This window comes from Bombina bombina, chromosome 5 (assembly GCF_027579735.1).
Source record: "Bombina bombina isolate aBomBom1 chromosome 5, aBomBom1.pri, whole genome shotgun sequence".
Classification (NCBI taxonomy): domain Eukaryota; kingdom Metazoa; phylum Chordata; class Amphibia; order Anura; family Bombinatoridae; genus Bombina; species Bombina bombina.
In genome coordinates this window covers 758,124,530-758,152,515 of record NC_069503.1, presented here as the reverse complement: position 1 = coordinate 758,152,515, position 27,986 = coordinate 758,124,530, and the positions used below count along the sequence as shown (strand labels likewise).

Sequence of the window (27,986 nt, the reverse complement as noted above, 5' to 3'; positions counted from 1 at the left end):
GTTCTGGTGACCCAGACGAAAGATAGCAGAATGTGATTTAGAAAGGGAAGGGGTAGAAAGTGGGTGGGAGAGAAGAGAGGAGAAAAAAAAGGGGGGGGGAAAGGAGCGGGAATTAGCTTGAGACCCTAAAGTAATAACTTCTGTTTACCTTATGTCTAACTGTACCGCGGCACAAACAGTGCTTAATATGTACTCGTAGGAGGCTGGGTGCTTCTAGGGGGTCTGCTTGATGGGTCAGTCACCTGCCTCCAAGTGTCCCAAATTTGAGAGTGTAGGGACACCTTATTCAGCTGGGTAAATATTGGGCATTCCATGTGTTCAAAGTAGGACATCATTTTAACTACATCGGCCCATCTCGGGATTGTCTTTTGTTTCCAAAGTCTTGCAATAGGTAATTTGGCAGCTGAAAACAGGTAAATACTCAGGAAATCGGTGGGGGTGGTGTTTGATTTAATATCTATATGAAATAGAATGGTTTGTGGTAAGTTACCAATCAGGGGGTCAAGGGTCAAGCATATATTAAGAATTACAGTCCAGAAAGGTCGTAGTGTCGGGCATTCCCACCATATATGGGCTGGCGATCCCACCAACCCACACTCTCTCCAGCATAGCGGGGAGTTGGAATGGGAAATTTTGAAAAGTCTAAGCGGCGTGAGGTGCCATTGGGTACATACTTTAACCTACAATTCTAGCAGGTTTTCACAGTGAAGCGCCTGCTTAGTTTGTGTAACGGCCCTAGTCCAATCTGTTTGTTCTGCATGAAATTTTAAATCCCTTTCCCAGGCTATAATGTAGGCTGACTTATAAAAGGTGGGAGAATTCAGCAGGTCTCTATAAGAGATCGAGAGCGCCTGCGGTATTTTCACTTTCCCCATCCACCTCTTTTCCCATTCAGTTGCTTCGCGTAGCGGTCTGTCAAGAAATCCCCAAGATTTTAAAAGGCTGCGCAACCTCCAGAGTTTGAATTGTAAAAGGGGTGATGGGTTATAAGTTGATATAAATTGTGAAGTGGCTATAAATCGTCCTCTGGGGAACAAGTCATTATAATAACTTTTAATGAGCCCAAGTATTTCTCAGATATGAATATAATATATGTGAACATAAATATAAATATATGTAGAGAGAGAAATAGAGTTATCATTTTAATTCATGGGTATATATATTGTTCTTAGGCATATATAATACTTGATTTCTAGTAATTATATGGGATATGTTTAATACAAAATGGATATCGACTTTCTAAACTTGATATAAACTTTCATCATATGAGTATTACTATTAGACCCTAGAAGGAAAACATCATAGGAATAATGTATTATTGGGTACACCTAGATGAGGCAATCGATTTATTCCCAGTGGTTCATTATATCATATTTCAAATTTAACCCATGAGTTCCTAGTGTAAAAATCCAAAACGCTTCTCTTTTAGCTAGTAATAGATCTATGTCTTCCCCTCTTTGTGGTTTAACAATTTTCTCTATTCCACACCAGGAAAAGCTTTTTAGATTTCATTTATGGAAGACGCCAAAATGTTGTACTAGGGGAGTACTTGATCTCTTAGTAGTAAATGAGGAAAAATGTTCCCTAATTTTTAAATTGATATCTCTCAAAGTGAGTCCTACATACTGGATTTTGCATTCTGTACATTCGATTAAGTATATAACATAATTTGTTGTGCAGTTAATGCATGCACCAATGTCATAGCTTTTGTTAGTCTTCATACTAGTAAAGTTTTTTGTTATTTTTACATATTCACATGGTTTGCATTTATGATGCCCACATTTATACATTCCAGTATGTTTGAACCATGAGCCACTGGGATTATGTTTAGATGGAAGTTGCGTTGGAGATAAGATGGACCCAAGTGTAGGGCTTTTTTTTGTATGAGCATCTTAGGCCTTTTTTCACAGTTTCAACTAGTTTGTCATTAGCTGATAATATTGAGAAATGTTTTTTCACTATTTGACAAATTTGAGAGTATTGTGCATTGTGTGTTGTTACGAATGTAACTCCCTCAAAGTGATTTTTATTCTTTGTCCCCATAGTAAGTAATCTCTCTCTGGTTTTTTCACTAACTGAGTATTTGACTTTACTGATGGCTTGATTGGAATATATCCTAGTTTTGAGACGTTGTTCTAAGTCTTGGGATCTAGCTTGAAAATCAATGGGATTAGAACAATTCCTCTCGAGTCTAATAAATCCCCCTTTTGCAATGGCATAGGGGACATGTTTTGGATGGCAGCTCCTCCCAAATAATAATGAATTTCCTGAAATGGGTTTCCTGTAAACTGTAGACTCAATTTCCCCTTGTTCAGTACCTATTAAGGTTAGATCCAGATAATTAATAGATTTAGAATTGTACTCAAACGTGAATTTCAGCCCAATATTGTTAGCATTAAGATATTATATAAATGCGTGAAAAAATGTGAGTTAATAGAAATTTCAATAATCTTATTACAAAAGTTTTAAATGTATCATCATAGTCAGTGAAGCCATCCAAGAAAAACCTAATTGCTTTTATTCCCTCATCATGGGGAATACTAGAGTACAGAGATACTGCATCTACTGTTAGCCAGCCAGAGTTTCTGGTCCAATTCCATTGATCTATCAAATTTAACACATGTTGTTCATTCTGATAGGTTTCCTAGAAGGGAGTCCACTCCACTGACAATTGGGCGCCCATGTACATTTTCCAAGCTCTTATGGGTTTTTGGAAAATGATGAAATAGTGGTGTCTTAGGAAAATCAACTAGATTAAATTATAAGATTCTAAAGAATGACCCTACTCAACAATATTACAATGAACTTAAACACATCATAGACAAAGGTGTAGAAGAAGGGAACTTAGATTCAGCGACTGCAGAATACCTTCTAGTTGATTTTCCTAAGACACCACTATTTCATCATTTTCCAAAAACCCATAAGAGCTTGGAAAATGTACAAGGGCGCCCAATTGTCAGTGGAGTGGACTCCCTTCTAGGAAACCTATCAGAATGGATAGATGGAATTCTGCAGCCGCTGGTAATATCCCTCCCCTCATATTTTAGGGACACAAAACATGTGTTAAATTTGATAGATCAATGAAATTGGACCAGAAACTCTGGTTGGCTAGCACTAGACGCAGTATCTCTGTACTTTAGTATTCCCCATGATGATGGAATAAAAGCAATTAGGTTTTTCTTGGATGGCTTCACTGACTATGATGATACGTTTAAAACTTTTGTAATAAGAGTAGTGACATTTTTATTAACTCACAATTTTTTCAAGTTTGAAGGAGTATACTATCTCCATTTATGTGGTACCGCCATGGGTGCAAAATTTGCACCATCATTTGCAAACCTTTTTCTAGGATGGTGGGAATTCTACCACACCTTTGGAGATAGTAACCCGTATAAACACTGTATCTCTTCATATAAGAGATATATTGATGATCTGCTCTTTGTATGGGAGGGTACAGATATTGAAATACCAGCATTTATAGAATATCTTAATGATAACAATATTGGGCTGAAATTCACGTTTGAGTACAATTCTAAATCTATTAATTATCTGGATCTAACCTTAATAGGTACTGAACAAGGGAAAATTGAGTCTACAGTTTAAAGAAAACCCATTTCAGGAAATTCATTATTATTTGGGAGGAGGAGCTGCCATCCAAAACATGTCATTGCAAAAGGGGAATTTATTAGACTCAAGAGGAATTGTTCTAATCCCATTGATTTTCAAGCTAGATCCCAAGACTTAGAACAATGTCTCAAAACTAGGAAATATTCCAATCAAGCCATCAGTAAAGCCAAATACAAATAAGCTTACTTACTATGGGGACAAAGAATAAAAATCACTTTGAGGGAGTTACATTCGTAACAACACACAGTGCACAATACCCTCAAATCTGCCAAATAGTGAAAAAACATTTCTCAATATTATCAGCTGATGACAAACTAGTTGAAACTGGGAAAAAAGGTCTTAGATGCTCATACAAAGAAAACCCTACACTTGGGTCCATCTTATCTCCAACGCAACTTCCATCTAAACATAATCCTAGTGGCTCATGGCTCAAACATACTGGAATGTATAAATGTGGGCATCATAAATGCAAACCATGTGAATATGTAAAAATAACAAAAAACTTTACTAGTATGAAGACTAACAAAAGCTATGACATTGGTGCATGTATTAACTGCACAACAAATTATGTTATATACTTAATCGAATGTACAGAATGCAAAATCCAGTATGTAGGACTCACTTTGAGAGATATCAATACAAGAATTTGGGAGCATTTTTCCTCATTTACTACTAAGAGATCAAGTACTCCCCTAGTACAACATTTTGGCGTCTTCCATAAATGAAATCTAAAAAGCTTTTCCTGGTGTGGAATAGAGAAAATTGTTAAACCACAAAGAGGGGAAGACATAGATCTATTACTAGCTAAAAGGGAAGCGTTTTGGATTTTTACACAAGGAACTCGTATTCCACATGGGTTAAATTTGAAATATGATATAATGAACCACTGGGAATAAATCTATTGCCTCATCTAGGTGTACCCAATAATACATAATTCCTATGATGTTTTCCTTCCAGGGTCTAATGGTAATACTCATATGATGAAAGTTTATATTGTTTAGAAAGTTGATATCCATTTTGTATTAAACATATCCTATATATTTCCTAGAAATTAAGTATTATATATGCCTAAGGACAATATATATACCCATGAATTAAAATGATAATTATGTTTCTCTCTCTACATATATTTATATTTATGTTCACATATATACTATTCATATCTGAAAAAATACTTGGGCTCATTAAAAGTTATTATGAAGTATGAATTATATATATATATATATATATATATATATATATATATATATATATATATATATATATATATATATATATATATATATATATATATATATGTATATTCTTAAGATATGTATAGGTTGATATTGATGCATCGCTATATACACTAACTATAGATCCATCTATATATTGTATCCATTATATTGTTGTGTCTGTAGTGTATTTTTATATAGTGGATATATGTGTTATTATTATACATATTTCTTACTAGCGGATCTAATAACATCATGTCAATCATCATATTAGGTTTCCTAATATTAAAGGTATCGTATTATCATTTCAAATAGATACACAATATCTAACAAGCATTACTTTGTATATTAACAATCTTATATATATCATGATATGTTTTTCTTGCATATATGTTTTCATTTTTATACCAATTGTAACAATTGCTTAGTTGTAGGGCGTGTTTTTTATCTTATCCAATCATGCCTCGAGTCTTTCCTTTAAAAAAGAGTCGGGACCCTAGCACTATAGGCTGTGACTACGGATCTTGTATCCGAAACGTGTTAGCTAGTTTGTGCTACGCCCGGTACTATGTTTGTTTATTTGCTGACCCATGTCTTTTAATGATTATACCAATAAAGAAAAGATTTTTAAGGAAAGGCTGACGGATGAAACTCCCTTTCTTTACTCATCTTAATGTGTATATACACATATAAATATTAATGAATATAAGCATTTTTTTTTATATTAATAACACAGTCCCCATAGACCGCAATGTAAAGGCACTTTTCATTGCCATTTTTTTCTAACACCCCACATCTGCACACTTTAACCCCTTAAAACTGCTTTGTGCAGTTATATATATTTTTTTAATACACATATTTTATTATTAAAAAGAAATACTCTTTATTTTGGGGGCATTTTGGGGGACATTGTTTTAATTAACCAGAGGTCTGACCTCTGGTTAATTTTTTGAGCGCAAATTGTAATGACTGGTTATTTAATGTGCGCCCGTAATTGTGCAAATGTGCCTGTTTACGGCTTCACGTAAAATTAGCGATCCACTTGTAATCTAGCCCAATATCAGCAGACTAGGATTTAAACCATAAGGCTCTTCTAGCAAGGAAAACCAAATATATGATTTGGACATTCATTTTCATAATATAAAACACAGCATCACAAATAAAAGAATTGGCACTTTTGAATAATCCCAAAAGATTTGCACTAGCAGAGTGATCTGTTCTGAAAGACTAGATAATCAGTATGTTAAAGGAGCAGCCGCATTTGCAATAGAAAAAGTTGACCTGAGCAAATCTCCTTCTTGCAAAAAGGCCTTTCTATGAAAAGATTCTAGTTTTCTATCTAAAAGTTCTTTAAAATAAATACTGTCTTCCAAAGGAAAAGTAGTACGTTTAGCCAGAGTGGAAATGGCCCCATCCACCTGGGGAACAGTTTCCCACAAATCAACATTAGCAGCAAGTAAAGGATATAACTTTTTAACATTTTGTAGAAGAAGTAAATTAATTACCTGACATTCCCTAGAAATTATGCCAGAGGCAGCATTAGGAATAGAGAAAACCTCAGGGAGATTAACAACAGTCCTAAAAACGGAATTTAAAGACTGCATCATTACATAAGCTTATCATCAGAAACTTTAGGATCTTTAACCCCTAAAGCAATTAAGACCTCTTTTAAAAAGGTCACAAAACAAATATGTTCAATTATGTAAATATCAGGTTCAACATCAGTTGAAGATTCTTAATCGCCAGAGGAAACTTCAATATCTGAAGACATAACAGTATCTCTGACTGGGCACATAGATCTTGTAGAAGGTAAAAACTGAACTGTCCTTTTACGCTTGTTTAAAGGTAGAAGAGCAGCCAACTCCTCAGAAACTGCAGCCTTGATAACATTTTTACACTAGGCAAAACATTTTCCATATTCTTCTGTAATGAACAAACAGAAGGTGCCTTGATACCCAAAGAAACAGCTTTAGGTTGGTCTGATTGCATTAATAATTCTAAAGATGAGTCACATAAATGATGGTACCTCAGCTTTTTTACAATAACCACTCCTACTGATGGTAGAAAGGCTTTCAGTGGACTCAGTTTCTAGGGTAGATTTAGGGACAGAATCAGACAGCTCCATTATAGCATATGGCAAAGCAATGCAATAAACACTAACCCCCCCTAAAAAGCTCTTGAGTAACAGAAAGTAAGTAGCTTTTTAAATAAACTCACAGGTACAATGAGCGCTGAGCTAAAATGCAAAACAATTCAAAAGGCATTGACATCACATTCGATGGTCAGATAACGCTAATCAGAATGAAGAAAACCCAGGCGAAGTCCCTCTAGCAAGCACTTTATTTTGAGGGAAAACCAGGCCTTAATAAAGACTGAAACCCCCTCTCTCTAAATAATTAAATGCACATCTTCATTCTTCAACCACCTCCAGTGGAGGCAAATTAAAGACTGTGTGAGGTGTGTGTGTGGTAGGGAGTTTATTGGGCTCTTGGGGTTTGGGAATATTAGTGATAGAGAAGAGTAATTCCCTGGGGTAATGGATGGTGGGCTCTCACCACCTGTATTTTTTTTTTTCTAGCACTAGAACATACATTTAAAAAAACAAACCATTAAACCATTTCAAAGTGCCCTATTTGAGATGTAACAAAATATTTGTAATATCTGTTTAAATCTGATAATCTTGACAGTCAGATTAGTGTGATTAAAGGTATTTTCTCTTGTTTTGTTCCATTTTTTCAGGTTTCTTATAATTAAACGTTCTACTTTTTTCAGCAGTGATTTTTACTTTGATGTGTTGTCATCTTTCAGGCTCTCAGTATGTTTTTGTGCCATAATTCTCCAACTGGAACTCAAATCTATGTCTGCAATGTTTGTTTTGTTATCTTTAGCAGTGAATACATGACATAATTTAAGACAGTCTTGCCTATAGTTCTATCCATAGGAAGAGAAGTATGTTTGGAATCTACTCTTTTTGCAAGATTTTTACTAAGTTGAGATCATACTGATTATCTGTTTGTTGTGCCTAATATGTTCTAATCAGATGTTGTACGTACATGCTGTTAATTTAGTGATAGCTAGTAAAGCTACTAGTGAAACAAAATTACCTCTTTTTAGCCTCCTTTCTGGATTTAGAAAGCAGTTTGTGAAGTGTTTACATAATCCAAGTGGTACATCGCTATATACCCAGTTAAAGAGACAGTAAACACCTTTTAATTACAAGACATTTCTCTTGTGTCGCTAAAGAATAACATATCAGCCAAGTCTTTACATTTTTAAAACAAATTTGCATCCTTTTTAATGCAATTATTTTTCAAATATCCAAACTTATTTGGAGGAGCCAATTTGTGCTTTAGCCCACAGGCAGGGCTGCCACTAGACATTTTGGGTCTCCTTATTTAACCATTGATCAGGCCCCCCACCCCCTATTGACATGTGCAATTTTTTACAAAGTGACTAAAAGGTATATGCACCTTATCCTTAAGTGCAGTCAAACTTGGAAATGGTGTAAAGGTAGTAACACGCAAACACAGAAACACACAGACACACTCATACATAAGGATTCACATATAGACACTCTAGCAGACACGCAAAGAAACACACAAACAATCTAAGACACAGACACCCACACAGACACTAAGCACTTGTTTACATTGTCCTGACAAGTAATGAGGTAGACCACAGTTTTGTAAAAAAAGGAGATTTACAAGACAAAATATTGAGTTTTGATTATCTTTTTGTCAAGGTAGATGCCAACTATTTGATGGCAACAGCACGCAGTGGCTGAAAGGAAGGGTCCTGAATTGCCTAAACAATAATTTAAAGGTTAAATGGTGGATTGGTGACTTCCAGAAAGGTCTTATTAGTCTCAAAGTCTGTAGAAAGATGTGAATAATCAGTAGTAAGGTCAAAAGGTCATAAAGAGGAACAGACAATGACACACACACACAGATAAACACAAACTTGCACATACACCCAAGGAAACACCCACAGAGACAGCCTCAGAAAACACACAAAGGCATACAGAAAACACATAAATACATACACATACACACAGAGACACCCACAGAAAATGCACAGAGACAGACACACAAACCCTCACAGAGAGATCCACAGAAAAAAAAATACATACACACTCATAGAGACAGCAACAAAAGCACAGAGACATGAACACAGACACCCACAGAAACAGGAGGTAAAATGTCTGCACATTGCCTTCAATTAAAATCGATAGTGACATACATGATACAAAAATGAGAAGAAATTAAGAGATCACTTTTTAAAAAATCATGTACAAACAGAAATACTTTTGTGAGTTCAAAATTGTACGTTATTGATCTGTCAGAATGGGTAGATGAAGAAAATTACTTTTTAAAGGTTGACATGTTTGTTCCCCCCCAATTTCTACAGCATTGTCAAATAATCATAACTACACTGCTGCATATTGCTACAAAAATTTGTTTTTATGGACCCCTGGCCCCACCACACAACTACCACACTGAAGTTACAATCTGAAAATTGCACAAATAAATAAAAAACATTTACTAAGTAAGTCCTACCTACTCTGCAAATTAAAGTGATTTTCCGCCTGACTCAGGCACACACTGTACAAACAAAGTGCCAAGTCTGTCTCACACTGTGCATAGTGGTTTAGTGCCGTGTTTCTCAACAGCTGGGCCGCGGCCCACTACCGGGCTGCGACGGCCCTGCTGGTGGGCCGCGACCCGACATAGCCTCCAGACACTCACTCTGACAGGCCCGTCTTTACACATGTCCAAAATTTCGGACGGGCCTGTTAGAGTGCCACTGCGCATGTTTGTATGCGCCACTGCGCATGTCTGTATGCGCAGTGTGAACGGCTAGCGGCGCACTGTGAGGAGTGGCGGGCGGCGTGCAGAGCGGATCGGCTCACAGGTAGGGAACTCCACTGTCACCAATGTCAAATAATTATGGCTACTGTACTGACACTAACATGTATATTTAGGGCGGCCACTGGACACCAATGTGTATGTGTACACTATATATATATATATATATATATATATATATAACCCACTGACACCAATGTGTATGTGTACTGTTTGTGTGTATATATATATATATATATATATATATATATATATATATATATATATATATATATATATATATATATATATATATATATATATATATATAGATCCCATTGGCACCAATGTGTATGTGTAAACTGTATATATATATATATATATATATATATATATATATATATATATATATATATATATATATATATATATATATATATATATATATATATATGGATCCCACTGACACCAATGAATTAGCACATAATTAACCCACTGTAATATATATATTATAATTATATGATAATTCAGTGGGATCCATATACTATATATATATATATATATATATATATATATATATATATATATATACATAGTTTACAGTGGGTTAATTTTATGATAATTCATTGGTGTCAGTGGGATATTTATAGATCCCACTGACACCCATTAATTATTACATAATTAAACAACTGTAAACCATACATATACTGTGTGTGTACGTGTGGATGTATGTATGTATATATATATATATATATATATATATATATATATATATATAGATAGAGATTTATATATAGATATATATTTAATATATATATATATATATATATATATATACACACAGTATATATAAATATATATATATATATATATATATATATGTATAATATATATATATATATATATATATATATATATATATATATATATATATATATATATATATATAAACCCTTTTATCTCTGTTTGTGGGTATATATATATATATATATATATATATATATATATATATATACCCACTCCCGATGCTCACCGGGCCCTGGACAGGTCCGGTTAAAACTTACTGGGCCTTGAGGTCACTTAGGTTGAGAACCACTGGTTTAGTGCACACTCTGAAATCCTCTCAAATGCTAATGTTTTACTCCTTGCAATGCCATTTCCCATGCTCAATAGCACTCTGCTGTAGCGCCCTCTGATGGCTGCCAAAATGTAAAACAAAAAATATATATATATATACTGTATTTCTCTTGTAAGGTGTATCCAGTCCACGGATCATACATTACTTGTGGGATATTCTCCTTCCCAACAGGAAGTTGCAAGAGGATCACCCACAGCAGAGCTGCTATATAGCTCCTCCCCTAACTGCCATACCCAGTCATTCTCTTGCAGCTCTCAACAAGCATGGAGGTAGTAAGAGGAAAGTGGTGAAAGGTAGCTGTTATCTTGCTTCAATCAAAAGTTTGTTATTTTTAAATGGTACCGGAGTTGTACTATTTTGTCCCAGGCAGAAAAATAGAAGAATCTGCCTGATTTCTATGATCTTAGCAGGTTGTAACTAAGATCCATTGCTGTTCTCACACATGACTGAAGAGAGAGGTAACTTCAGCGGGGGAATGGCGTGCAGGTTATCCTGCTATGAGGTATATGCAGTTAAGATTTTTTCTAGAAGATGTGAATGCTAGAAAATGCTGCTAATACCAAATTTATGTAAGGTAAGCCTGAATACAGTGATTTAATAGCGACTGGTATCATGCTTACTTTCTGAGGTAATACTCTTTTATATTTACAGTATAAAACGTTTGCTGGAATGTTTAAACGTCTTTATATATACTTTGGTGATAAAACTTTATTGGGGCCTAGTTTTTTTCAACATGGCTGGCTTAAATTTGCCTAGAAACAGTTTCCTGAGGCTTTCCACTGTGTTACTATGAGTGGGAGGGGCCTAATTTAGCGCTTTTTTGTGCAGTAACTTTTACAGACTGAGACATCCAGCTTCCTCCAGGAGTCCCCTGAATGCTATAGGACATCTCTAAAGGGCTCTTAGGCTTTCCAAAATCGTTTGTTGGGGAAGGTAGGCCCACAGCAAGGCTGTGGCAGTTTGGTGTGACTGTTAAAAAAGTCTATCGTTTTTTTGATCCGTTTTTTGAACTAAGGGGTTAATCATCCATTTGCAAGTGGGTGCAATGCTCTGTTAGCTTATTATACACAGTGTAAAAAATTTGTTTGATTTACTGCCTTTTTTCACTGTTTTTCAAATTCTGACAAAATTTGTTTCTCTTAAAGGCACAGTACTGTTTCTTATATTTGCTTGTTAACTTGATTTAAAGTGTTTTCCAAGCTTGCTAGTCTCATTGCTAGTCTGTGCAAACATGTCTGACATAGAGGAAACTCCTTGTTCATTATGTTTAAAAGCCATTGTGGAACCCCCTCTTAGAATGTGCAGTACTGATTTCACTTTAAGCAATAAAGATCATATTCTGTCTTTAAAAAAATAATCGCCAGAGGAATCTGACGAGGGGGAAGTCATGCCGACTAACTCTACCCATGTGTCAGATCCTTTGACTCCCGCTCAAGGGACTCAAATGGCGCCAAGTACATCTAGGGCGCCCATAGCGTTTACTTTACAAGACATGGCGGCAGTCATGGATAATTCACTGTCAGCGGTATTAGCCAGACTACCTGAATTTAGATGAAAGCGAGATAGCTCTGGAGTTAGACGAAATACAGAGCATACTGACGCTTTAAGAGCTATGTCTGATACTGCCTCGCAATATGCAGAAGCTGAAGAAGGAGAGCTTCTTTCTGTGGGTGATGTTTCTGACTCAGGGAAGATGATGCAACCTGATTCTGATATCTCTACATTTAAATTTAAGCTTGAACACCTCCGCGTGTTACTCAGGGAGGTTTTAGCTGCTCTGAATGACTGTGATACAATTGCAGTGCCAGAGAAATTGTGTCGACTGGATAAATACTATGCAGTGCCGGTGTGCACTGATGTTTTTCCAATACCTAAAAGCTTTACAGAAATTATTACTAAGGAATGGGATAGACCAGGTGTGCGGTTCTCTCCCCCTCCTATTTTTAGAAAAATGTTTCCAATAGACGCCACCACACGGGACTTATGGCAGACCGTTCCTAAGGTGGAGGGAGCAGTTTTTACTCTAGCAAAGCGTACTACTATCCCTGTCGAGGACAGTTGTGCTTTCATAGATCCAATGGATAAAAAGTTAGAGGGTTACCTTAAGAAAATGTTTATTCAACAAGGTTTTATCCTACAGCCCCTTGCATGCATTGCTCCTGTCACTGCTGCTGCGGCGTTCTGGTTTCAGTCTCTGGCAGAGGCTTTACAGGTAGCCACTCCATTGGATGACATACTTGACAAGCTTAGAGCACTTAAGCTAGCCAATTCTTTTGTTTCTGATGCCATTGTTCATTTGACTAAACTAACGGCTAAGAATTCTGGTTTTGCTATCCAGGCGCGCAGAGCGCTATGGCTTAAATCATGGTCAGCTGACGTTACTTCAAAGTCTAAGCTGCTTAACATTCCCTTCAAGGGGCAGACCCTATTCGGGCCTGGTTTGAAGGAGATTATTGCAGATATCACTGGAGGAAAAGGTCATGCCCTTCCTCAGGATAGGTCCAAATCAAGGGCCAAACAGTCTAATTTTTGTGCCTTTCGAAACTTCAAGGCAAGTGCGGCATCAACTTCCTCTAATGCAAAACAAGAGGGAACTTTTGCTCAGTCCAAGACGGTCTGGAGACCTAACCAGACCTGGAACAAGGGTAAGCAGGATAAAAAGCCTGCTGCTGCCTCTAAGACAGCATGAAGGAACGGCCCCCTATCCGGTAACAGATCTAGTAGGGGGCAGACTTTCGCTCTTCACCCAGGCGTGGGCAAGAGATATCCAGGATCCCTGGGCGTTGGAAATTATATCCCAGGGATATCTTCTGGAATTCAAGGCTTCCCCCCCCAAAAGGGAGATTTCACCTTTCACAATTATCTGCAAACCAGATAAACAGATAAAGAGAGAGGCATTCTTACACTGTGTACAAGACTTCCTAGTTATGGGAGTGATCCATCCAGTTCCAAAGGAGGAACAGGGACAGGGATTTTACTCAAATCTGTTTGTGGTTCCCAAAAAAGAGGGAACCTTCAGAGCAATTTTGGATCTAAAGATCTTAAACAAATTCCTCAGAGTTCCATCATTCAAGATGGAGACTATTCGTACCATCCTACCTATGATCCAGGAGGGTCAATACATGACTACAGTGGATTTAAAGGATGCTTATCTTCACATTCCCATACACAAAGATCATCATCGGTTTCTCAGGTTTGCCTTCCTAGACAGGCATTACCAGTTTGTAGCTCTTCCCTTTGGGTTAGCTACAGCCCCAAGAATTTTTACGAAGGTTCTGGGGTTGCTTCTGGCGGTCCTAAGGCCGCGGGGCATAGCAGTGGCCCCTTATTTAGACGACATCCTGATTCAGGCGTGAAACTTCCAAATTGCCAAGTATCATACGGACATAGTGTTGGCATTTCTGAGGTCGCATGGGTGGAAGGTGAACGAGGAAAAGAGTTCTCTATCCCCCCTCACAAGAGTTTCCTTCCTAGGGACTCTGATAGATTCTGTAGAAATTAAAATTTACCTGACGGAGTCCAGGTTATCAAAACTTCTAAATTCCTGCCGTGTTCTTTATTCCATTCCTCGCCCTTCAGTGGCTCAGTGCATGGAAGTAATCGGCTTAATGGTATCGGCAATGGACATAGTGCCGTTTGCACGCCGACATTTCAGATCGCTGCAACTCTGCATGCTCAGTCAGTGGAATGGGGATTACACAGATTTGTCCCCTCTACTAAATCTGGATCAAGAGACCAGAGATTCTCTTCTCTGGTGGCTATCTCGGGTCCATCTGTCCAAAGGTATGACCTTTCGCAGGCCAGATTGAACAATTGTAACGACAGATGCCAGCCTTCTAGGTTGGGGTGCAGTCTGGAACTCCCTGAAGGCTCAGGGATCGTGGACTCAGGAGGAGTCACTCCTTCCAATAAACATTCTGGAGCTAAGAGCGATATTCAATGCTCTTCAGGCTTGGCCTCAGCTAGCGACAATGAGATTCATCAGATTTCAGTCGGACAACATCACGACTGTGGCTTACATCAACCATCAAGGGGGAACAAGGAGTTCCCTAGCGATGTTAGAAGTCTCAAAAATAATTCGCTGGGCAGAGATTCGCTCTTGCCACCTATCAGCTATCCATATCCCAGGTGTAGAGAACTGGGAGGCGGATTTTCTAAGTTGTCAGACTTTTCATCCGGGGGAGTGGGAACTCCATCCGGAGGTGTTTGCACAATTGGTTCATCGTTGGGGCAAACCAGAACTGGATCTCATGGCGTCTCGCCAGAACGCCAAGCTTCCTTGTTACGGATCCAGGTCCAGGGATCCCAAGGCAATGCTGATAGATGCTCTAGCAGCGCCTTGGTCCTTCAACTAGCTTATGTGTTTCCACCGTTTCCTCTGCTCCCTCGTCTGATTGCAAAATCAAGCAGGAGAGAGCATCGGTGATCTTGATAGCGCCTGCGTGGCCACTCAGGACTTGGTATGCAGATCTGGTGGACATGTCATCCTTTCCACCATGGACTCTGCCGCTGAGACAGGACCTTCTACTTCAAGGTCCTTTCAACCATCCAAATCTAATTTCTCTGAGGCTGACTGCCTGGAGATTGAACGCTTGATTTTATCAAAGCGTGGTTTCTCCGAGTCAGTCATTGATACCTTAATTCAGGCACGAAAGCCTGTCACCAGGAAAATCTATCATGAGATATGGCGTAAATATATTTATTGGTGTGAATCCAAGGGCTACTCATGGAGTAAGGTCAGGATTCCCAGGATATTATCTTTTCTCCAAGAAGGATTGGAGAAAGGTTTGTCAGCTAGTTCCTTAAAGGGACAGATTTCTGCACTATCTATTCTTTTGCACAAGCGTCTGGCGGATGTCCCAGACGTTCAGGCATTTTGTCAGGCTTTAGTTAGAATCATGCCTGTGTTTAAACCTGTTGCTCCACCTTGGAGCTTAAATTTGGTTCTTAAAGTTCATCAGGGGGTTCCGTTTGAACCTCTTCATTCCATAGATATCAAACTTTTATCTTGGAAAGTTCTTTTTTTGGTAGCTATTTCCTCGGCTCGTAGAGTTTCCGAGTTATCTGCCTTACAATGTGATTCTCCTTATCTGATCTTCCATGCAGATAAGGTAGTTCTGCGTACCAAACCTGGCTTTTTACCTAAGGTGGTATCTAATAAGAATATCAATCAAGAGATTGGCGTTCCGTCTTTGTGTCCTAATCCTTCTTCAAAGAAGGAACGTCTATTACACAATCTGGACGTGGTTCGTGCTTTAAAGTTTTACTTACAAGCTACTAAAGATTTTCGTCAAACATCTGCTTTGTTTGTTGTCTACTCTGGACAGAGGAGAGGTCAAAAGGCTTCGGCAACCTCTCTTTTTGGCTAAGAAGCATAATCCGCTTAGCCTATGAGACTGCTGGACAGCAGCCTCCAGAAAGGATTACAGCTCATTCTACTAGAGCTGTGGCTTCCACATGGGCCTTTAAAAATGAGGCTTCTGTTGAACAGATTTGCAAGGCGGCGACTTGGTCTTCGCTTCATACTTTTTCAAAATTCTACAAATTTGATACTTTTGCTTCTTCGGAGGCTATTTTTGGGAGAAAGGTTTTACAGGCAGTGGTACCTTCCGTTTAAGTACCTGCCTTGTACCTCCCTTCATCAGTGTACTTTAGCTTTGGTATTGGTATCCCACAAGTAATGTATGATCCGTGGACTGGATACACCTTACAAGAGAAAATATAAGTTATGCTTACCTGATAAATTTATTTCTCTTGTGGTGTATCCAGTCCACGGCCCGCCCTGTCATTTTAAGGCAGGTATTTTTTAATTTTAAACTACAGTCACCACTGCACCCTATGGTTTCTCCTTTCTCTGCTTGTTTTCGGTCGAATGACTGGATATGGCAGTTAGGGGAGGAGCTATATAGCAGCTCTGCTGTGGGTGATCCTCTTGCAACTTCCTGTTGGGAAGGAGAATATCCCACAAGTAATGTATGATCCGTGGACTGGATACACCACAAGAGAAATAAATTTATCAGGTAAGCATAAATTATGTTTTTTTTAAATAATAGTTGTTCTTGCCTCATGGGGCCCACTGGCCCACTGGGCCCCTGACAGGAGTCACCCTATTCACCCACTGATGGTGGCCCTGCCCACAGACAACAAATCTAAGTATTGCCATTAAAATATAAAATTAATTGTTTCACAGTTTTTATCTGATGAGGCCTATTAGAGACATATGAAGAGCAGTTAGCAGGGTGTGTTTCAGGCTCTGAGAATTAGAAATGACTTGTTAATTTTTTAGAGCTAAATTACATGAAATGGTGACAAAATCAATAATAAAACTATATTGCAACGTTGTTTTATTATACATAACTAAACATTTTATATAAAAAATCTCAAGGTGTTTTTTGTCTCTTAAAAGTGAAAGTCAACCATATCATTTTTGAAACGCTAGGGTTGACTGTCGAAACAAATGAAAAACGCACTTTCATTCATGAAGTATAAGATACTTCATGCAGAAAGTGCCTTTATTCGTTTCAACTGTTCGCCGTTCTTAGCTGCTACAGCAGCCCACAGCAAAAATATTTTGCTAAGAGGTGACATTTTCACCTCTTAGCAAATAGCTGTACAGTAAATCCGGCTCCCATGGGCGCCAAACCGGATTTACCGCACGGCTATTGGGTAAGAGGTGAAAACGTCACCTCTTAGCAGAAAAAGAACAGCGAACAGAATAAAGGCAGTTTCTGCATGAAGTATCTTATAATTCATGAATGAAAGTGCCCTTTATTTGTTTCAACAGTCAACCCTAGTGTTTCAAAAACGCTATGGTTGACTTTTTTCTTTGAGTAAAGGTCATATGATATCAGATCAAGTAAAAAAAATCTGTTCATACAATATAATGGATGATATGTGATGATCGTGTATTTCTCAATGCTTATGTAATTAATTTCTCTTCTTTAAAGGCACTGTAATAGGTGTTGTCATTTACACTGGGAAGGAGACAAGAAGTGTAATGAATACATCAAATCCCAAAAACAAGGTGAGCATTCTTTATGCATCCCTGAATATGCCATGCACAGTTCCATTTGTAAGTAATTTACATTATTTCAGAGTTCCTGATGTAATATATTAACTATCAGCTCTAGCTATGTATTATTATAAGTCACTGACTCACAGGTAGGAAGTCTTGCTTTAGGGACATCAGGATGTTAAGGGCTGTATAGAATTCAGACTTGGGTTAGCTTCAGTCATTTTTATCCTTGTTTATCCCTTATTTACCAGCATGCCAATCATTTTGTACAGGTTGTTTTTGTGAGTTTTATAGAGGCACAAAGCAATTTTACATTTATTATGCAAACTGCAATCCTCTTTTTTTTGGCAATACTAATTGTACTTTTTAAGGGGCAGTAAAGGCAAAGTTAATGTTTCATGATTCAGATAGAGCACTTCTGTTATGGAATTTGCTCTATTCTCTTGGTATCCTTTGTTGACAAGCATACCTAGGTAGGCTCAGGAGCAGCAATACACTACTGGGATTAGGCTTTCATTGGTGCCTACACATATATAAATACTTGTCATGGGCTTACCAGTTGTGTTCAGCAAAATCCCAAGAGTGCATTGCTGCTTCTGAGCCTACATAGATTTACTCTTCCTCAAAGGATACCAAAAAAATGAAGCAAATTTGTTTAAAAAGTAAAAGTTGTTAAAAATTGCATGCTGTATCTGTAACATGAAGGTTTAAATTTACTGTCCCTTTAATCATTGTTGTTTTGTGGTGCGATTTATGTCTGATCCATGTGAGCATGTAATGTGTTGCTTATAATGTAATTGTATGTTTAAATTAATATTTTTATTTATATAATTAAACATTTGCTAAATGAAACACTATGTAACACCAATAAAGTATTTAATTAATTTGTTTTATATTAGTACCTTCTTACAGGCAATATGCTTTTAACTATATTGGATGTGGATGTTACATTTACCTTTTATTTGAGAGTATTTAAATACATTTGACTCTTTTGAAGTTTCTATAAAAATAATTTGATGTAAAAACATTTTAGATTATGATTTAGAAACTTTAGAGGCATTTAAATGAGATCAATGTATTTAGCCTTCTTGTCAAAAAACTTTTGTTTCCTCAGATCATAGAAAAGATTTTTTTTACTGCTATTATGTATTCTGTGTAGTGTGCATTATTTCTCGTGTTAGCTATTTATGGCTAGATTACAAGTAGCCCTTGGGTTCGCATTGCACAGAAAAGTAGGGGTCACGAGAGCGCGCTTCCATAGGCTCCAATGGGAGCCTCATTCTGATGCCGTCATACACGGCACAGAACTTAAGCGCAGTAAAGGGGGTAAATTGCTCAGAGATGAGCAGAAAATTTAAATATAAATGTATATGCTTATACATATATAGATGTGTATATACATATATATTTACAGGGAACCCCTAGTTCCCATAGACCGCAATGTAAAGGCACTTTTCAAAAATGTTATTTTTTGTTAATAAAAAATATATATATATATATATATATATATATATCCATGTATCAGCCTAGTGAAGGTAAACCGTGCAGCCATAAGTCTTGCAACCAGTAGACACCCCTCAGTGCTGAGCTTGACAAGTGCTGGGAACAGCTTATAGTCCTAAACTACAAATTAATTTACCGGTCTTGTACCTGGATACCGGAAGAGAGCCCAAACTTAAAAAGGTTTAAGGACGGTATTTTTCTATCAATAGCACCGGAGCGTGTTGTTTACACTAAGTGCTCGGTACTTAACATGAACTGTTCTCGAGCCGGCCTAGTCAAATTCTAGCATGTTGGGGGTTATTGTTTGAATTGTATTTTATTGTGCAGTACATTCATCTGGTCATTTATCTGGTAGTACATTTTATAAAATATATAATTGAAGGCAGACCTGCTGTGCGAATCATTTGCTAAATATAATATATATAAATAAAAAGTTCCACAAAGGCAAACACTCTCTGGTGTTTTACCAAAAAACAGTTTTTACTGTGCAACAAGCAATTAGTGAACGTTTTCAGGCATCCCCCCATCCTTAGACATGAAATGTACATTTACTTACCACCCTTATAAGTGCAACTATACTGATCCCCAAGTGAACCGCTCTGCCACATCTGGGACTCCGCAGAGCTCAAACATCGCAACTGTGCATGCGCTGACTGGACTACGGAGCACCATCTGGGCCAACGTAAAAAGCAAAACATTAAAAACAAAATAACAATACTGCACAATCAGTTGATAATGAGCACAATAATAGTAAATTATGTTCAATAACACTGACCGATATGTTATGTTAGCCAGGAAAAATATACAACACAAACTGGGTAGCCATACTCCTGGTTAGTGTGCCCATTTAATTTCTTCAGTTATGGATATGTGAATTGTTTCTACATATTAAGTATTTACATGTACCAAGTATAACTGATAATGATAAAGCATATTGGTATTTATGACATATGTTTTGGGTATTTCCCTAGGTGTGTACCCTTACTAACAAATTTACACCTAAACTTGAGGATCCATATTATTTTAGTAAGGTCACCTAGAGTGAATGTATTATAGATACCTTATATGCCCTATGCCCTGTAATTAATGTGTAATCCATCTTGCAAGGTGTTATATATATGGCTAACATAACATATTGGTCAGTGTTATTGAACATAATTTATCATAATTGTGCTCATTATCAACTGATTGTGCAGTATTGTTATTTTGCTTTTAATGTTTTGCTTTTTACGTTGGCCCAGATGGCGCTCCGTAGTCCAGTCGGCGCATGCGCAGTTGCACTGTTTGAGCTCTGTGGAGTCCCGGATGTGGAAGAGCAGTTCACTTGGGGATCAGTATGGTTGCACTTATAAGGGTGGTAAGTAAATGTACATTTCATGTCTGAGGACGGATGGTTGCCCGAAAACGTTCACTAATTGCTTGTTGCACAGTAAAAACAGTTTTTGGTAAAACGCCAGAGAGTGTTTGCATTTGTGGAAGTTTTTCTGTATACAGAGTTGGTGGGCACCCTGGGAGTTGGTATGTTATGAGTTTGATGGGTTCTTCTGGATTATTGTGTGTATATAAATATATATATATATATATATATATATATATATATATATATATATATATATATATATATATATATATATATACATACATACATACATACATACATACATACATACATACATACACACACACACACACACACACACACACACACAGTATCTCACAAAAGTGAGTACACCCCTTAACATTTTTTGAAATTTTTTAAATATTGTATATATATTTTCATGTGACAACACTGAAGAAATGACACTTTGCTACAATGTAAAGTAGTGAGTGTACAGCCTGCATAACAGTGTAAATTTGCTGTCCCCTCAAAATAACTCAACACACAGCCATTAATGTCTAATCCATTGGCAACAAAAGTGAGTACACCCCTAAGTGGAAATGTCCAAATTAGGCCCAATTAGCCATTTTCCCTCCCCGGTGTCATGTGACTCGTTAGTGTTGCAAAGTCTCAGGTGTGAATGAGGAGCAATGAGGAGCAGGTGTGTTAAATTTGGTGTTATCGCTCTCACACTCTCTCATACTGGTCACTGGAAGTTCAACATGGCACCTCATGGCAAAGAACTCTCTGAGGATCTGAAAAAAAATAATTGTTGCTCTAGATAAAGATGACCTAGGCTATAAGAAGATTGCCAAGGCCCTGAAACTGAGCTGCAGCACGGTGGGCAAGACCAAACAGCAGTTTCAGAGGACAGGTTCCACTCAGAACAGGCCTCACAATGGTTGACCAAAGAAGTTTAGTGCACATGCTCAGCGTCATATCCAGAGGTTGTCTTTGGAAAATAGACGTATGAGTGCTGCCAGCTTTGCCTCAGAGGTTGAAGGGGTGGGGGTCAGCCTGTCAGTGCTCAGACCAAACGCCGCACACTGCATCAAATTGGTCTGCATGGCTGTTGTCCCAGAAGTTAGCCCCTTCAAAAGATGATGCACAAGAAAGCCCGCAAACAGTTTGCTGAATACAAGCAGGCTTAGGACATGGATTACTGGAACCATGTCCTGTGGTCCGATTAGACCAAGATAAACTTATTTGGTTCAGATGGTGTCATGCGTTTGTGGCGGCAACTAGGTGAGGAGTACAAAGACAAGTGTGTCAAGCATGGTGGTCGGAGTGTTATGGTATTGGCCTGCATGAGTGCTGCCGGCACTGGGGAGGTACAGTTCATTGAGGGAACCATGAATGCCAACATGTACTGTGACATACTGAAGCAGAGCATGATCCTCTCCCTTCAGAGACTGGGCCACAGGACAGTATTCCAACATGATAACAACCCCAAACACATCTCCAAGACGACCACTGCCTTACTAAAGAAGCTGAGGGTAAAGGTGATGGACTGGCCAAGCATGTCTCCAAACTTAAACCCTATTGAGCATCTGTGGGGCATCCTCAAATGGAAGGTGGGGGAGCACAAAATCTCTAACATCCACCAGCTCTGTGATGTTGTCATGGAGGAGGGGAAGAGGACTCCAGTGGCAACCTGTGAAGCTCTGGTTAACTCCATGCCCAAGAGGGTTAAGGCAGTGCTGGAAAATAATAGTGGCTACACAAAATATTGACACTTTGGGCCCAATTTGGACATTTCCACGTAGGGATGTACTCACTTTTGTTTCCAACGGTTTAGACATTAATGGCTGTGTGTTGAGTTATTTTGAGGGGACAGCAAATTTACACTGTTATACAGGCTGTACACACAACACTTTACATTGTAGCAAAGTGTAATTTCTTCAGTGTTGTCACACGAAAAGATATAATAAAATATTTACAACAATGTGAGGGGTGTACTCACTTTTGTGAGATACTATATATATATATATATATATATATATATATATATATATATATATATATATATATATATATATATATATATATATATATATATATATATATATATATATATATATATATATATATATATATATATATATATATATATAGTAAGAGCTCCATTCGTAATCTAGCCCTGAATAATTTAAGGGACATTACGGCCAAAATGTTAATGCACTTAAATTAATTAAATCTTTGAATAGAGACCTATTTGCAATGTATTGACAGAAAATGTTTCTAGTAAAAGTTATCACTGTTTTAGTGTTATGATTAAATACTGCAGCTGCCCAGAGCACCAGTGGAGCTTGTATCATGTCAGCAATTAACAAATCGAATCATTGTCAGATAGTACAAGCACCTTTAGGATTTCTGAGCAAGTGCTGAGTTTAAAATGCTGGTGGACTGTGCATAGTTAAATACAAATTTGAAATAGCTTTAGCTTTTATTACAAGCATTTTTACTAATACATGTATATTACAAAAATGCTTCTATTAAAAACTGAAATGCATCCATGTGGATTCCAATTTTGTCTGAAATGTCCAATTAACAGGATTTGATTTTCGTGGATGACTTAAATATTGTGTATGTATCTATGTGTTTATATGTGTATATATGTCTGTAAATACATATTTATATATATAATATATATATATATATATATATATATATATATGTAAGTCGAAAGAGAAATTTCTCAATAGTGAGTAGGCGCACTGCTATACAATTATGAATATTATAATAATAATATGCTGTATGGTGTATACATAAAAAAAAGTTCAAAACCAATGAGGTGGTACAGGTTAGTTCTTTCCCAGCAAAATTCTGGTATAGGGTAAGTGATAGCGCCTTAAACAATTCACAGGACCCAGGTGTCTTTGTTCCTGAATCCCGAAGACTGACCCTGGCTTGTTACCCCGGCTCTGTTCATCGTTTACCTGCACCTCTGGCTTCCTTTAATTTCTGCAATACCTTGACTACTCTTTTGGATTTACCCTTCTTTGTACAACATACTCAGATCCTTGTTTTTTTGCACATAGCCCCTGTGCATTTATTCACAGCCCAGGTGGTTTTCTCACCTGATCACTGGGCTGTGATACCTGTAAGGGTGAGCACATATCTCTGCTACAGACTCCAATTCAGGACACGTGACATCCCACTATCAAAAGAGAGAACAAATACTCAGAGAGCCCAGGATTTCATTGTTACAAAGGTCACCCAAGACATTCTTGAAGATACCAACAAAGAGGGGGCCTAAGGACCATCCCTGCTGGAGTAAGAGAGTCCAGGATTGCCATTCCCACTGACAGGAAAAAAGACTAGGTATTACTCTCAACATCCAAAAAAACATCTTTAACCCCTTGCTGATCACTTACCTCATAGGATTGAGGTTTGCTCTGGTAAGCACAATATACTTACTTTATACCAGGATAAACATTCAGTCTCTGCTTATATCACTTTGCAGTACTACTCTATGTTTTTGTTTTCTCTCTTTATTTCTATACATCTATGAGAATATTGGACATCCAAGCTTCTGAAAGAAGAAGAAATCTATAGAGTCCAAGATTACCATTTCACCAACAAGTTCCTCCAAAAACTGCAGTACTTCAACAAATACCATAGAGAGAACCAAAGGATCATTCCTGCCTTCATAAGAGAGTCCAGGATCTCCATTTTCAAGGATAAACAGATACCAAGAGATTGTCAAGGGAGCATACAGTTTCCAAGGGACCATCTATACCCCATTGCTGATCACTTACCTCATAGGATTGAGGTTGGCTCTGGTAAGCGCTATCACTTACCCTATACCAGAATTTTGCTGGGAAAGAACTAACCTGTACCACCTCATTGGTTTTGAACTTTTTTTATGTATACACCATACAGCATATTATTATTATAATATTCATAATTGTATAGCAGTGCGCCTATTCACTATTGAGAAATTTCTCTTTCGACTTACATTTAATTCAGTGACACGGGTACACTGACTCACATTTTAGGCTGCACGCTCAGTTCTTATATTTTATTTATATATATAAGATTTGTTGCACTCCCTACCAACCAAGTGAGTGCAGACATTTTAGATAAAAAAAACCCATCACATCCTCAACCATTGACACATTTTCTATATACAATCTATAACATACAAGTTAACACTCCTATTGTAGTTTTAGCGCTGGTGACCCCCCTTTCTTCCTCTCATATATATATATATATATATATATATATATATATATATATATATATATATATATATATATATATATATATGCATATGTGTGTGGTGGGTGTGTGTGTGTATATATATATATATATATATTTATAGATGTATATATAGATATACATCTTTAGAACACCTGAGACCTTATATCTTTGAGCCCTTATAATATTTTTGTGCAATATGTTTTTTTTAAATCATTTTTAGATGGTTAAACTGTACTTTGTAACTGTACTTTGTAATGTATTTTTGATGTGTTTTGTGATACTTTTTTGTTTTGCGAAACAGTTAGCCAGAGCTCTGAGAATGTGCTATCCCAAGGAGCGTTAACTTCAATTGTGCTCAAGTGATTGCGTTTGCTTTCAACTTGTAATACGAGCAATAAACCCGACGCATTAAAACACCCGCTATAAACCCCTTTTAGCTTGCGTGTAACTGTTATCGCTCCACACGCGATCTGGGCCTAAATAGGTCCTGTGGGAGAACACTGCTTTTGATAATCATGAGTAAGTATGTTTATGAGTCACATTCACATAACAGGTCAGTTTTACTGCCCTTATTTGTCATTGGTCAGTTTTCTGAATAATGTAAAAGCAGGAGAACTGATTTGTCAAGGTTCCTCAAGTATGATCTTTGTCTAAGGCCTCACTATCTCTAGAGACACCCATAGAACTAGATAACAGGATGTCTTCAAGATACGACCATTACTAGAATGATTATTCAGTGTATTATTATAAAAGCCAGTTAGTTGTAACAGTTGATCTTCCAGTACCCATAGTGTTCATTGAACGGGAGGACTTTAATGCTGTTGTTATTTCAGTAGCAATCACAATATTATTATTATTATTATTATTAGTTATTTGTAGAGCGCCAACAGATTCTGCAGGGCTATAAACATAGGCGGAATACAAGGAAACATTTATAGGGATCAGACGGGTAGAGGGACCTGCCAACAGTTACACTGTTGTAGTCAGCTATAAAGAAGGTGATCTACAAACAGCATGGCTCTTAGGCTTACATGCTAAGGGGGTTCAAGGGGATAGCAATGGAGGAGAGGAAATGGTATAAAGAAAGGTTAGTGTAGGTTGTATGCATCCCTGAACAGTAGAGACTTTAGGGAGCGCTTGAAGTTTTCAAAACTAGGGGAGAGTCTTGTGGAGCGAGGCAGAGAGTTCCACAAGATGGGAGCAAGTCTGGAGAAGTCCTGTAAGCGGGAGTGTGAGGAGGTAACAAGAGAGGAGAAGAGGAGAAGATCATGAGCAGAGCGAAGGGGACAGAAGGGAGAGTATCTGGAGACAAGGTCTGAGATATAGGGGGGAGCAGTGCAGTTGAGGGCTTTGTATGTCAGAGTGAGAATTGTGTGTTTAATCCTGGAGGCAAGAGAAAGCCAGTGAAGGGATTGTCAGAGACGTGCAGCAGATGAAGAGTGACATGTAAGGAAGATGAGCCTGGCAGAGGCATTCATTATGGATTATACAGGAGCTAGGTGGCAGCTGGGGAGACCAGAGAGGACAGAGTTTCTGTAATCGAGGCGGGAAAGTATTAGAGAGTGGATTAAAATCTTAGTTGTGTCTTGTGTAAGGAAATGTCTAATTTTAGAGATTTTAGAGATGTCTAATTTTAGAAATGTCTAATTGTAGAGAAGGTGGAAGCTGCAGGTTTTAGCCAAGGACTGAATGTGAGGAGTGAAATCACATGATAGCTCAAGACTTGTATAACTGCCAATTTGTTTGAAGTGTATTTTTTAGTTAATGTTATTATGTCATCATGGACCTTGCGTTAAGCACAGAGGCGCAGTTATGCTGGACAAGGGCTTTCCTCAAACTGTTGCCACAATGTTGAAAACACCCAATTGTCTAAAATGTATTTGCATCCTGTAGCATAAAGATGGCCTTTTACTGGAACTAAGGGCCTAGCTCATTATCCCTCCTCTATCAAACTTTACAGTAGGCATTATGCCAGTAGGTATCATTCTCCTGGCATCTGCCACACCCAGATTCTTCTTTCAGGCTGCCAGATAGGGACGTGTGATCATCACACCAGAGAACACATTTCCACTGCTTCAGAACCCAGTGCATTTTACACCACTCCAGCCAACATTGTGCATGTTGATGTGAGGTTTGTGTAGAGATGCTTGACCATGGAAAGATATTTAATGAAGCTCCCAAATTACAGTTCTTGTTCTGATGTTGCTTCCAGAGGCAGTTTGGAATACTGTAGTGAGTAATGCAACAGATCTTTGCATTACTTTGTTGATTTTTTTATAAGCTACGCACTTCAGCTTTCAGCAGCTCTGCTCTGTGAGTTTATATGGTCTACCACTATTAGTATTAGTATTGTGTGTGGCTGAAACACCTGAACTTAAAAATTAGTAGAGGTGACCACATACTGTTTGCAATATAGTGTATATTCTGTTATCGTAATGGGCGATATTTGTGAGTCAATTTCCATGCATCTCTGGCTTAAAAAGTGCACAGGTGAAAGGTACTATAATAAATTAATATGTTGCCGTAGTCTTAGCAAGACATAGTCATTTTAATTTTGAATAGAAATATTGTTAAAATGTATTTCTATTAGCAAAATGCTAATAGAAATGCTTTTAAACAGCATGCCTGCTTAGAGAGTCAGTGATGGCAAGTATGATATAAATGAATACATATTTGAAATTATACATAAATACTGCCTGCTCTCTGAGCTGTGCGCAGTGCATGTGCAGCATATGTGTGCATGCCTGTAATACAGTAAAAGGTTTTACAAGAAGCATTTTTCAGTTCTAACCCATAGGACTCTCTGGCTGAAGTCTTGGTCTGCAGATATGACTTCAAAATCTAGATGGCTTTCCCTTCCATTTAAGGGGAAGATTATTTTTGGTCCAGGCCTAGACTCTATCATATCCACGGTCACTGGAAGCAAGGGTGCCTTCCTACCGCAGGATAAGAAGAATGAACCTAAAGGATAACTTCATAATTTTTGTCACTTTGGTTCGGATAAATCCCAAAGCCAGCAGCCCTCCGCGATGCCTGATCAGTCCAAGGGAACTTGGAAACC

General features: G+C 37.7%; 1 protein-coding gene across 2 annotated transcripts in view; it reads left to right on the top strand.

The window, feature by feature from the left end:
* The window catches only part of ATP9B (ATPase phospholipid transporting 9B (putative)), a 1,400,042-nt gene that overhangs the window by 803,465 nt on the left and 568,591 nt on the right, over positions 1 to 27,986 (top strand). For both annotated transcript variants that reach the window (XM_053714846.1, XM_053714845.1), the window contains exon 11: positions 17,771 to 17,847. In XM_053714846.1, the coding sequence (XP_053570821.1) occupies positions 17,771 to 17,847 (77 nt within the window). The remainder of the gene's footprint in view (positions 1 to 17,770; positions 17,848 to 27,986) is intronic.